We start from the raw sequence: 13,322 nt of genomic DNA, 5'->3' as shown, positions 1-13,322 counted from the left end.
GAAATTCTTGTGTGAAGGACCTAGATGTGGTCATTACATGAGGTAGTGATGTGTTTTCGAAAGAAGTGGTGGTGGGCCATGAGAGGATTTTGGGTCTAACATTCGCACGGACACGCATGTCCGGATGCTAGACCTAAGACTTTCTCTAAAGGATAGTAATGGAGATGGAGAATTATATAGTGGAGAGTTGTAGAGTGTTATCATCCTTCACTTAGAGAGTTATAAGCCCAACAGCCACCAACATAAAAGTTAGCTAGGGCATGGAGATGGAGGGTGTGGAGAATGGCTGGCAGAAGAAATGGCAGTTCCGAGGGAACGAAGAACTGAACACGGCGTCGATCTCCGTCCGAGGAGCTCTCACGATGTTAATGAAAAATCTCAAGAACCCAGCTGGTGATGATCAACGGCCCACCATTATGCTTGGCCGCGGGGACCCTACTGAATTCCGATCGTTTTGGACCACTCCGGTGGCTGTTGACGCCGTCGCAGATGCCCTCCATTCCTTCAAGTTCAACTCTTACTGTCCTACCGGCGGCGTTATTCCGGCAAGAAGGTATGTTTGTATGCACTTGTTTAGTTTAGTCTTACTGGAAGTTTAATTTGCTGCTTCATTTTCTTCCGTTCGTTTTGCTTTTATTTTTCCTTTCTCATATTTGCATGTATTTCTAGCCAATATTAAGAAATTCAATGGCACCATTTCCTTGTTTACAAACTTTACTTGTAAACACAGAAAATCAGAAAAAAATATCTGCATTAGAAAAATAGAAAAATTAGTTTCTAATGTTCATTGGCTAAGATTTTATCAGTTTTCAAATTTTAATCAAAGTTTCTAACATTAATATATTAATCAATTACATTTAAGTTAAATAATTATTATTTTTTAATTAGTAATTGTTTTAGAGTTTTAATACTCACACCCTTATTAAACTCCTAATTAATTTTCAATTCAAACATTTCCCAAATAAAAAAATAAAATTAGAATAAATTTGAACCCATTAAATTTTTATAAAAAAATTGCAATTTTTTTATCTTATATGTATCCATTCTTAAATTTACCAATTTGTTAAAAATGTACCTTTTTTTAATTTAAAATGTACCCATTTTTTATATAAAATTTCATTCAATCTTTTCTCTGATCTATTTTCAAACTTATATGGGTACATTCTATTTCGTTGATTTGAGAATGTATTTATGTCAAGTTTAATATAAGGAATTTAATAATGTTATTAAGGCGGCTAATATATATATATATATATATATATATATATTTTTTTTTTTTGTGCTTTTGAAAAATATACCCATGCTTTGGTATAATAATTTTTTGTTTAGTTTTGATGAATGTACACATGTGTGTGTGTATATATATATATATATGTATACACACACAATATATTGGAGAGTATAATTCATCTTTAATATTTTTAATCCCATAAAATATGGGTTTTATTTAAAATCTCATTAATATAAATAACTACAAATTTCATTTTTATTTTAAAAATATAATAACCTACATATAAATACATTATTAAATACATTATTACATTATAATATCAGAGACTTCGATCAAAAACTAAAAACCACCAAGATTTCAGTCAAAGAACATTGGTAATTAAGGACCGCATCTAAAACGTCCCCAGAAAAATACATAAATAAATAATAAAAAATGGGGTTCTGTTTGCTATTTGGCTTGTTTAGGAGACCCCAGTTTCATATGTACAAGTGGTTGGTGATTTGGTGCTAATTGCTAATATATATAAGGATTCTCTTCCCTTTTTTTTTTTCCTTCTTTATCTCCTGTTTGAACGGTCAAGATTTTATTTTATTTTATTTTTATAGAGAAAGGAAAAAGAAAAAAAAAAACCGTGAGCGGAGAAGGAAAAATAAAAGGTAAAGGGAAAAATCTACATCTAATATATATAAAGGAAGTTTTTTTGAATTTTTCGTTAGTTTTCCTTATATATAATAGTTTTATTTTGATAAGCCTTAGGTCTTGTACACTGAACTTAAAAATATAAGTGTGATATTAATATACTGAACTCACGTATAAATTATATTTTTGGTCAAAAAATTTAAAGGCAGTGTCAATATATTATGATCAAAAGTAAGAATTAGATATCAACATAATAATATTAATATCATAAATAAAACAAACAATGGGCCACTTGCATGTTTTGTCACACTCCGGAGTTCACATATATAATATCATATTACATAGGAATCAGACAGGGACAGCCACTCGTGAGTGGTGACCCCACATATTGCAACAAAATACATCGAACAGTACAATTTATATGTCTTGACACAGTCAAATATAATTTTGATTTGTTGTACATTTTAAATTGTACCATGTGCACGACAAAGGTGGAGAAGAGGAATCCGGATTCTCTTTCGATGCTTTTAGTGAGAATTTCAAAAATTTATGAATTGTGTTAGGTCATTATACATCGTAATATTATTTTAAATTTTTTTTATTCAAAATTGAATACAAACAGTACTTGACGAAAATTTATACATAATGCATGATCAACGAACACAATTCACAAATTTTTAAATCCTCACAAAAAAAAAAAAGTCCGAAAAGAATCTGTTTTCATCATTGCAACTCCAAAGTTTCGTGACTTGTATCAATACCTAATGGTGTCGTGCTTCGTTCTAATAAAATAATGATTTATGTTAATTTTTCAACATATGGCCTTATTATTGGCCGAATACCTAATGGTGTAAGGTCAGGATCGCGGGTCATTCAGTGGAGCTGAACATTTTGAATTTTGGAGGGGTGGAAATTTGGAATTTGAAAAAGAGCTCGTTTTGGAGGTGCTTTTAAATGATTAAGATCGTTTTTAAAGAATATGATTTTTGTTCTAAAAGTATTTGAAGTACTTCCTACAATAAGCATAAATACTTTTCTAGAATCAACTTGCAGTTTTACAAATGATTGGTTCCAAAATCAAAGCATTTATCAAAATAACCCTAAACATCGCAAACAAAATCAAAAGTACAAGAATGAACGAAATCTGGAGACGGCTACATGGACAAACAATGTTGCAATTTGAAATTAATGTTTTCATATAATCTTACTCATTTCTCCCACTTCTCTCTCACAACTTCCCTTCATCTCTCACTATTCCTCGTTTTTTCACATATACTTCTTCTCAATGTTACGAAAAATGAAAATTAAAATACAAAATTGAAATGTTATTAAACGATTCCTTATTAATTTCAATAATATTAGTAGTGTTGAAAATATTTTTAGTATCGCGAACATGTAACTATATCAGTATGTAGTGGTTCTTTTTGAATCTTCTTGTTGAATGAAAAATCTAATGAAATTTATCGTGTACGTATATTTGTATTTCTGGCTCAAAAGGGCTATTGCAGAATATCTCTCCCGCGACCAACCAAACAAGTTATCGGCGAATGATGTATATCTCACTGCTGGTTGTACCCAAGCCATTGAAATCATAGTATCTGTCCTTGCACGTCCTGGTGCCAACATTCTTCTTCCAAGGCCTGGTTACCCTCAGTACGAAGCTCGCGCAGCGTTTGACCACCTCGAAGTACGCCATTTCGATCTTCTTCCTGAAAAGGGCTGGGAGGTGGATCTTGATTCTGTTGAATCTCTTGCAGATCACAACACTGCCGCTATGGTTATCATCAATCCTAGCAATCCCTGTGGAAATGTCCTCACTTCTCAGCATTTGAAAAAGGTATATGTGCACATAAATAACTTGCTAGATCAATTTTAATCTATGGAAAATGTTGTCTTGTCATACTGTTTTATATATGTTGCTTGAATGTGAATATAGACCATTGATCGACTTGATTGGAATGTCACAATTGAACAACATAAGCATTTGTTTGACGACATATTTAAACTACTTATCGATCATTTGGCCAATTAGCATGAGTTGTAGGGCTCAGATTGACGTCTTCTTTTCGATGGAGTGTTTAATCGAAACGAATTTGTACTAAGCTCTAATGAACTTTGTGCTTGTCAAAATTAATAGATTGCAGAAACAGCAAACAAACTTGGCATCTTCGTAATTTCGGATGAAGTTTATGGGCATCTAGCTTTCGGCAGCAACCCTTTTGTACCTATGGGAAGGTTTAGTTCCATCGTACCAGTTATTACGCTTGGCTCTATATCAAAGACATGGATTGTTCCTGGTTGGAAACTTGGCTGGATTGTCAAAAATGATCCCAATGGCATCTTTGAAAAAACTGGGGTACTCAAACTGGTGTTTTGTCTGTGTGTATATATTTTTGCTTTCACCTATATTTTTCTTATGCTGTTATTTCTGTGAGCAGTAAAGTAGCTTCATTGACGCATATATAAGTATATATATACGAGCTCGTTTTCAGCGTGGATCTCGTTTTACCATAGCGAAAAGGGGAAAACAATGAAATATATAAGGGATAGTTTTTGTTACAGTAAAACGGAATCCGTGATAAGAAACTGTTGTTATTTGTCATATTTCTAAACTAAATAGGTCTGTGGTATTGATGTTTTCAATTGCAGATTGTGGACACACTTAACAACTATCTCGACATCACTACTGACCCAGCAACATTCATTCAGGTACCTGTATACATGCATGCATACATTTATACATAATACATCCGTATGTATGCATGCATGTTCGCATAAATACTTACATAGCTTCAAACTTTTTCTTTAGATAATTTTGGGAAATTTTAGGTTACGTACCCATAAAAATGTATTTGACCTCTTTGTTTTAATAAAATTATTAGTGGATGTCATAGAATCACTCATCATTGTTATTAACTTTTAAACTGTCTATCTTCATACTTTACGATTATGACATGGCATTAACATTCAACATTTGAGTTACAAGAAAAGTAAGGTACTACTATCGTCAAAGTATACGGTCCAAACTTATGCCTAATGACATTTTTTTACTGTAACAAGGCTGGTGTTTACGTTGTGGACCTCATATTACACTGTCAAAGCAAATTATTATCTTTCAACATGATTGCATTGGAAAATCATCGTTCATATTAAGTGTAATATTATTATTAACTATTGATTATCATTTTCAGGGAGCTATACCTCAAATGTTTGAGAGAACAAAAGATGTGTTTTTCTCAAACATAATTGGCCTTTTGAGAGAAGCCGCAGATCTTTTATATGAAATGGTGAAGGAAATTCCATGCCTTACTTGCCCAAACAAACCACAAGGATCTATGGTTGTATTGGTAAGGATTATCTAAAGCCTTTGTTTTTTGCGAGATTAAACTTGTTAATCCAAACATACATGAGCTAAAATCAGTGGTAATTATTCTTAATCGTAATTAACAGGTAAAGCTAAATCTATCAGCACTTGAAGACATTGATGATGATATACAGTTTTGTCTTAAGTTGGCCGAAGAGGAGTCGGTGATTGTTCTTCCAGGTAAAAATAATTGAAGAACTTACACACCATAATATTTGCAATCTAACAATATAATAAATTGTATATTCATGTTTTAATTTGCAATTAACAATTTCTCTAGAAAATAATCATTTTATAATCAATATAATTGTGGCCTCGTTTGGTTTAAAGGGTTTGATTGGAACGGATAATCCTTTAAATTCAAGGTATGTTGAAGGTAAAAGAGAATGATTTTACATTTCGAAAGAATTAGAAGAGGATTCAAATGAAAAAAAAAACTTCTCCGTTCTAATCCATCTCTTACCTTCAAGTTGGCATACCTTAATAACTTATCTATTCCAATCTAATCCTCTTATACCACAGGAGGCATGTAAGTCCATGATGAATGAAATTAATATTAGTCATGAATCAAAACCCATGGTTTTCAGGGGTCACGGTTGGACGGAAAGATTGGGTCCGCATTACTTTTGCTGTGGAGCTTTCAGTACTTGAAGATGGATTTAAGAGGATAAAAGCCTTCCACAAAAGACATGCCAAGAAGATCTAACATGTCTTCTTTTATATTCACTGTCAAATTAAGTGTATGGTGCTCAGATGCTAATCGGCAACTTTCACATACAATCTCCAAATGTTACGTTTTATAAATAAAATAAAGGATAAATTAAGTTCTCATCTCTCGTTTCTTCTTCTCATTAATTAAAATCTTATTTCTTTTTTATTTTTTATTGAGGTCTCTTGATTTTTCTTCGTGTCATTATTTGAATATTAAATTATTTACAAGTCATTATATGTCAATTTAAAAATGTTTTTTAATCATTTTCAAATATAATCTTTTTAGTATTTTTTTTCATATATTTCTATTTATAGTTTGTATCCATTTTTTAATTTATGCCAACATTTTTTTTAGTTTTAATTTGTACCCATAATTTTGAATTTTAATATGTACCCATATTTTCAATTTAATTTGTACCCATAGTTTTGAATTTGAATATGTACCCAAATTTTTACTTTAATTTGTACCAATATTTTTTTTTTATGAGCGTACCCATGCTAATTATATGCGTTTATTTTATGTTTTAAAATATATCAATATTATTACTTGCACTATATTAATAATATGTGGTTTTTTTGTTTTTCGCTAGAACCATGTGAAGAACAACTTACTCTTTTATTGATTTTTAAGTAATTGTTATATTTGTAACAATATTGTTTGGATTTGTTTAAATTTCATAATTTGTGGGATATTGAATGCATAAATGCATAAGTTAAATCTCTTAAATGATGCTAGGATCCTTGATCAAACTATTTAAACAAATAAGGTTTAATTATAACAATTAGGTTGATTAGGGACCTGAATCAAAATGTGAATTTAGAAATGATTGTTCTTCTGTTTGTGATTTGTGATTATTTTCTCTGTAACATATTATTTTATTCAATATTCATTCATTATATACTTATACATGTTTGAAAGTGCTTCATAACTAAAAACGCTTCAGATCATGTTTGGTAGAAAAAAGTAGAAATGCTCGTTAAAAATATCACTTGAAAAGTGTTTTCTAGAAGAAACACTTGATTTTTTATTAAAAAATTCAATGCGCTTCTAATAGAAGTGCTTTTACTATGGAAGTCCTTCTAAGGCTGATTTGGGGTTGCTCATTTTTTTTTTTTTTTTAAAGCATCTTCATAAAAAGGTTAGGGTCTTAATTGTGTTCGGTAACTGAACAAAAATTATGGGTTCAAAACAGAAAGCAGAAGTAGCTCTACACATTCTTCTAATTCTTTTTATTTATTTATTGAAGGCAGGTGAACAACACCGTTAATGAGACTTTCTTTTTGACATCTTATCACCATTTTTTTAATGCTAAAAGCACCTTTTAACAATATACTAAACACTCATATGCTATTATTAAGCAGCTTGAAAAAAAATAACTCCAAACTAGTCATGTAAAAGTGTTTTTTACATAAATAGTACCGAATGAGCCTTACCCTTTTTTTTTTTTTTTTTTTTTTTTTTAACAAATGATATTATCTACACTAAGAGGGAGAGGGAGAGGGTGAAAAAAAATAACTCCAAACTAGTCATGTAAAAGTGTTTTTTACATAAATAGTACCGAATGAGCCTTACCCTTTTTTTTTTTTTTTTTTTTTTTTTTAACAAATGATATTATCTACACTGAGAGGGAGAGGGAGAGGGTGAGCTTAATTTCACAATGGGTTAACAATAATTTTGTTCAAATTCGTCTTTGAGGAGAATCAAACCTAAGGCATTTCACTTACAAGTGAATGAGCCATAGTTTTTTAAATTCATGAGTATTTATCATAAATAGCCAAAATTTGATACTCAGTTTCATAAATATCAATTTTTATAAATAATTTCTAATTTACCCAAATATGCACTCGAAAAGACTCAAATACCCAGTAAAATAAAAAAACAATATAAACCTTAAAGTCTAAACCCTCTTGAGACAAAAGTATTAAATTGTGCTGATTCATTCACCAACAACAAAGTATGCAACTTTTGCAGACCGATGAATGGATCTGGATTCATTGGGTAAAAATTGTTACCGGTGTATATGAACCTATTAATTCTGATCATATTTTTTTTTTTTTATCCTAGCAAAGAAATAAAGCTCCATTTGATCCAATACCCACCCATACCGCATGCAGAGCAACTGAATTTTTTGGCTTATCACTGGAAAAATTGTCGGCAACTGGTTCGGCTTTGGTGGGAAAGAAAATTACGAAAACCTGCATTTAAGTCTATTCAAGTACATTTTTTTTATTATAATTGATAGTTTTTATAAAAACTAAACATTTTTGAAATCGAAGAGTAAGTTTTGGCTTTATATGATAAATTCTCTGAATTCACTGAATATGCCGTACAAATAATTTAGATTTAAGTTGCATAATTTATCAATAGTACATGTTTTTGAATCTTCCAGAGATGAATGGAGCAATGAGAGAGGCAGATCGAACGCGAAGTTACTGATCTCCGACCACCCTCGATTTTATTTTGTTTATACGTATTACACGACTGGCTAATAGATTAATTTTTGGAACTATCGATCTTCATTTATTCAAGGTAGAGCCAGCATTTGAAGTTTCGAACGGAGCATGGGATCCAACGAGAAGTTGTTGATCACCACCATCAACAAGTTAACTAATGTTTCTTGGCATGCCGTTGGTAGAAGGCTTTCATCCGGCCAAGGCCATCTTCGAGACATGAATGATCACAAGCGAAGGTTACGCGCAACCAGTTCTTCATTCCCACAGCCACCCCTGCAAATAATGTTAACCGCGAGGAATTATAGCGAAGTTTATGTGCAATCTTCAATATATGATTCAAATTTGAGTCCTTGTAGTTGATCTGACTGTTTGATCAAGTGCTGAAATGATGTGTTTTGACATTCTTCGATTTGGTGTGTTGTTGCAGGTAAGAGAGATTGAAATCCGGTGTTCGATTTTGATGCATGCTAGTGAGTTTTGATTCTTACCAGGTAAAACGACAACAGATTCCTCTTCGGCAAGTTTAATGCAAAACTCCATATCATCACCAATGTCATCCAATAATTCGAGGTTTAGCTTCACCTGCATCACAAAATTTCACATCTTTTACGAATCACAGGCATAAAAACACACGCGTAAGCGCTCACTCTCCCGCGCACATATATGTGTAATGCCCTTACCATTAGAAACATGGAACCCTCTGGTTTGCTTGGGCAAGTAATGCAGGGGATTTCCTGAAGTCTATCGAAACATATGTCCGCGCAACGTCTTAAAATCGCAATTATGTTTGAATAGAACTCCTCTTTGGTCTTCTCTAGAATTTGAGGAATTGCTGCCTGCATGCATAATAACTCACGTTTTATAGTGGTCTCCAAGGGTTTCTCTACCGCCTTAAACCGGCACAATACAGTTTGAGCTCGGTTTAACAAGATACTACGCTTGTTAGAAAAATGATCCCATCTTGAGCTTTGGTTATTCGGCTCATAAACTGTAAATAAGCAAGCAAAAAAGCAACTTGATTACAAAACCTGAATGAAGGTTGCAGGATCAGTTGTAACTTCAAGACACTCCGTTATGCGCTCAATTAGCTGAGGACAAGAACAAAGAAAAAACAGAGATTTGATTAATTACGCCATATATACTCCAACATTATGATATATACACACACACACACACACACACGTATATATACAGAGAGAGAGAGAGAGAGAGAGAGAGAGACCCCAGAATTTTTAAGAGTGGCAGCGGGATCACAGGTGACAAGCCAACCAAGTCGCCAACCAGGTACGATCCATCTCTTCGATATAGAACCAAGTGTAATAACAGGCACAGTAGCTGCAAATGCCGCCATTGGCACAAACTTGGTACTTCCAAAAGTAATCTGCTCATAAACTTCATCAGCAATTACCAGAATCCCAAGCTTCCTCGCCTTCTCCGCAATCTAGAACTCCACCAAAATCAAAACTAGTAATTATCTTTTAGTTAAAATCTTTATTTCAAACCACATTATGAACCGTCTCACTGGTGTATTTGTCGGGAGCCTGAACCTTATAACTAGAGATGTGGTATACGAAACATAACACGCATGAATTACCTTGATCCATACACACATTAGGACTAGAATCCTTAGATTAGCAAGAAAAACCGAACAAGTAGTAGTTCGTGTTAGAGCAGTTAACCAACCTTCTCCAAGTGTTGAGGTGAGTATACATTTCCACAAGGATTGCCAGGATTGATGATCACCATGGCAACAGTATTTTCATCCGAAAGTGCTTCAACAGCTTCGAGATCAACCTCCCAGCCCTTGTCCGGAAGGAGATCATAATGACGGACTTCAAGATTGGAACAGGCCGCCCGAACATCATAGTAAGGGAAGCCTGGCCTCGGAAACAAAATGTTGGCACCCGGACGTGCAAGAGCTTCTATGATGACTTCAATCGCATTTGAACATCCAACTGTAAGATATACATCGTCCGGTGATAGGTTGTACGGCAGATCATGGGAGAGGTAACCAGCAATTGCCCTGAACGTTGCATTTCCGGCATCAATTTAGTAACGAGAGTAAGTACTAATTAATTTGAAATGTTACTTGAACAAGTGTATAAATAAACACATCATGTATACGTGACAGAACGTAATACGTATAAATTATGTAACGGCTTGTAATTAGGCCAAATCAGAGAGATCAACAATACATATCAAGGTATCACTCTCCCTCAGGTGCGGCTTGAACCTTCATGTGGGAATCAAGTTAAGATTTGAGGTTTCAAACACAAAATATGTTGCGACTAAATTTGATTAAATTACAAGGATTAAACAACTATTGGACTCAAAAAGTTCAAACTGTTAACCCGACAAGCGCCTAAATTTGATTAAATTTGATTAATTTTGAAACACCCAATGATTAATCAAGACAGTAGTCAACCGCCAAGCGCCTAAGCCAACAGTGTCGATGAGACCCCCAATATTCGTTTGACAGATCTAGGAATTAGGTATGACAATTTCTTGTATGACCCCACAAAAAACAATACAACTTGTTAACAAATCGTCAATATCGGGTAATCTATTAAGAATCCTTAAGATGACGAGCTTAATCCAACACGACATATTGACATATCGATATAACACAAAAACGGCAAACACGAACAGTTTGACAGGCCTAATCTAGACACAACAAGGCTTCATAGAATTAGAATTTAATAAAAATAAAAAAATAAAAATTGGGTAGCAATAAATTGTTATCAAAGTTGACTTGTGTATATACCTTCTTGCCGGTAGAATACCAACGGTGGGAGAGTAAGAGTTATAGCGGGCGGAGCGAAGGGCGTCAACGACGGCGTCTTCAGCTGCAGCACTAGTTCGGAAGCATGGGAAGGCAGAGGGGTCACCGTGACCAAGAGGAATGATTGGCCTATCGTCATCTTTGTTGAGACTTCGCATTATCATGTACAGGATTCCTCGAACTGTGACTGGTGGTGATGCCGTTTTTTGCTCTCCATGGAAATTCCCCTCAAAATTCCACTTCTTCTTCGACTCTTTCTCCACCATTTCGACCGTTAATTGTTGGTGGGGGTTTGTGAAGTTGAGGTATATACTCAATGTCTTCTTTTTTTTCTCTTTTTTTTTTTTTTTGTTAAAGAATATATTTTATTAGGTTAGACGTTAGATTAGTTATCGACGAGATTTGAATCTACGCCGTTATACAAGGACTACCACTGTGTTAAAGAACCAATTGCCGATGTATGTTTTTAACTATTCTATTTCCGTCGTCAATTGTAGTATGGTCTAATTTATTTGTAAATAAAACTTGTTCAATTTAACTATCTTATACTGCAAAAATTATCGTTGTATAAAAAAGAGAAATGCTAGCTAGATTAAATTTGTAGATATATAATATGGAAGAAGATGATTGAATTATAATTTAAGGGTTGATAAACGTGCTCATTCTTATTGATCATATATCATTTAATTGTAAATTTTATCTCACTAACGTTACTTATAAAAAAATCAAAAAAAAAATCGATCTTCTCAAAATTGTTTTTTTTTTTTTTTTGATCAAAACTTCTTAAAATTATTCTGACTACGATCGTTCCAGCACTTGCCACATGAATTCAATAATTAATGCGTCCTTTGACACATTCAAATGGTGCGATTCCTCCTTGGTACAAAGGTACAAAACATACTACGTTTGAGTCCATTTTTCTGTTCCTATCCGATCAAGCCACTTACAGCACATGTTGGATGTATTCATCAATAAGAAAATGAAAAAAAATTAATGGTGATTGAATTGACGATAAAATAGAATTTTAAATTTTCGAAAAGTGATTTGATTGATAATAAAGAAAAATGATTTTGGTTTGAAATTTTTTATGAAAATTGGGAATACCAAATATTTTGTGTTTTTAACTGTTACATTTTTAATTAATAATACAAAAATTAAGATCTAAGAGTTAAAAAGCCTGAAATATCCTATACTCGAAAACACACAAAATCCTTGATTTAGTTAGTTCTTCACCTTAACTACATAAAAATGATTGATCAAATAATAATGATAAAAAATTCTTGTTTTGAAGGGGATTGAACAACAACCGGGAGCAATTGCAATTGACATCCATTAGAGTGATTAAGAAATGCATGGTGTCCCTCTCTTAGACTTGATGTGATCTCGCACCTCTAGAATGACTTTATGTGGTCTATTTCTTTAGCAATGACCGGTATGGTCGCCTGTAAAAATCTATTGTGTCCATTGTTATTTTGTGGCAGATTCACATTAGTGGCGTCTTTATTTTTGTGTTTATGGTGGCCATAGGGGTTTATTCTAACTTGTTAGATTGAGTAATTTCAATCCAGATCATTTTTTTTTTTTTTTTTTTTTGTCATTGGAGCAATGTACCCATTCTGCACTGTCGTATTTGTTTGCGTTGGACGAATGAAAACTAGCGAGAGGAAGAAGCAATAATTAAGAAACCTAAAGATTAGAACAAGCAATTACAGAGTGAAGATAAATTGGTATTAGTTGTCCCAGGTTAATTAACGGATCCAAACATTATCAAGCCGACTCGATAAGCTCCGACCCAAAACCGCGACATCTTGCCAAGTCCAGTCCTACTATCCTTTGTTTCACTTTGCTCAAATCATGTCAAATTTCTGTGTTAATTTTAACGTAAATGAGAGTGGTTCCGAAATGAAAAGGAAACGAAAGACAAAATATAAATCATGGATCAACTAAACCCTCTCGGGGGCTTTTTTAAGAATAAGAAAGAGGAACCTCATGAACGGACCATAGGATAAGGTTTGATCCTATTCATGGGGATTCCGTAAAAATTCCATTCCAATAAAAAAAAAAAAATTCGAAACAATTGGGATTTTTGGAAGATTTGATGTAGTTACTAATTCATGATACGGGATGTCGATTCAGCCGAT

The 13,322-nt window shown here is 33.2% G+C and overlaps 2 protein-coding genes across 2 annotated transcripts; one reads left to right on the top strand and one right to left on the bottom strand.

The window, feature by feature from the left end:
* Positions 1–6,065, top strand: LOC137707865 (putative aminotransferase TAT2). The gene is made up of 7 exons (XM_068446796.2): positions 1–553; positions 3,368–3,707; positions 4,008–4,226; positions 4,520–4,579; positions 5,062–5,217; positions 5,321–5,414; positions 5,822–6,065. Exons 1-7 carry the CDS (start codon positions 261–263, stop codon positions 5,938–5,940), a joined length of 1,281 nt encoding a protein of 426 aa, XP_068302897.2. The 5' UTR covers positions 1–260; the 3' UTR covers positions 5,941–6,065.
* Positions 6,066–8,268: 2,203 nt separating this feature from the next.
* On the bottom strand, positions 8,269–11,558 carry LOC137708238 (tyrosine aminotransferase). The gene is made up of 7 exons (XM_068447273.2): positions 11,164–11,558; positions 10,083–10,422; positions 9,622–9,840; positions 9,428–9,487; positions 9,080–9,235; positions 8,888–8,981; positions 8,269–8,672 (listed from the first exon to the last, which is right to left on the bottom strand). Exons 1-7 carry the CDS (start codon positions 11,445–11,447, stop codon positions 8,554–8,556), a joined length of 1,272 nt encoding a protein of 423 aa, XP_068303374.2. The 5' UTR covers positions 11,448–11,558; the 3' UTR covers positions 8,269–8,553.
* Between the last annotated feature and the right edge of the window lie 1,764 nt (positions 11,559–13,322).

The sequence above is a fragment of the Pyrus communis genome, chromosome 17 (genome assembly GCF_041283825.1).
Source record: "Pyrus communis isolate YQ-2024b chromosome 17, ASM4128382v1, whole genome shotgun sequence".
Classification (NCBI taxonomy): domain Eukaryota; kingdom Viridiplantae; phylum Streptophyta; class Magnoliopsida; order Rosales; family Rosaceae; genus Pyrus; species Pyrus communis.
The sequence above is the reverse complement of the archived record's forward strand: the minus strand, read 5'-3'. Positions and strand labels throughout refer to the sequence as shown.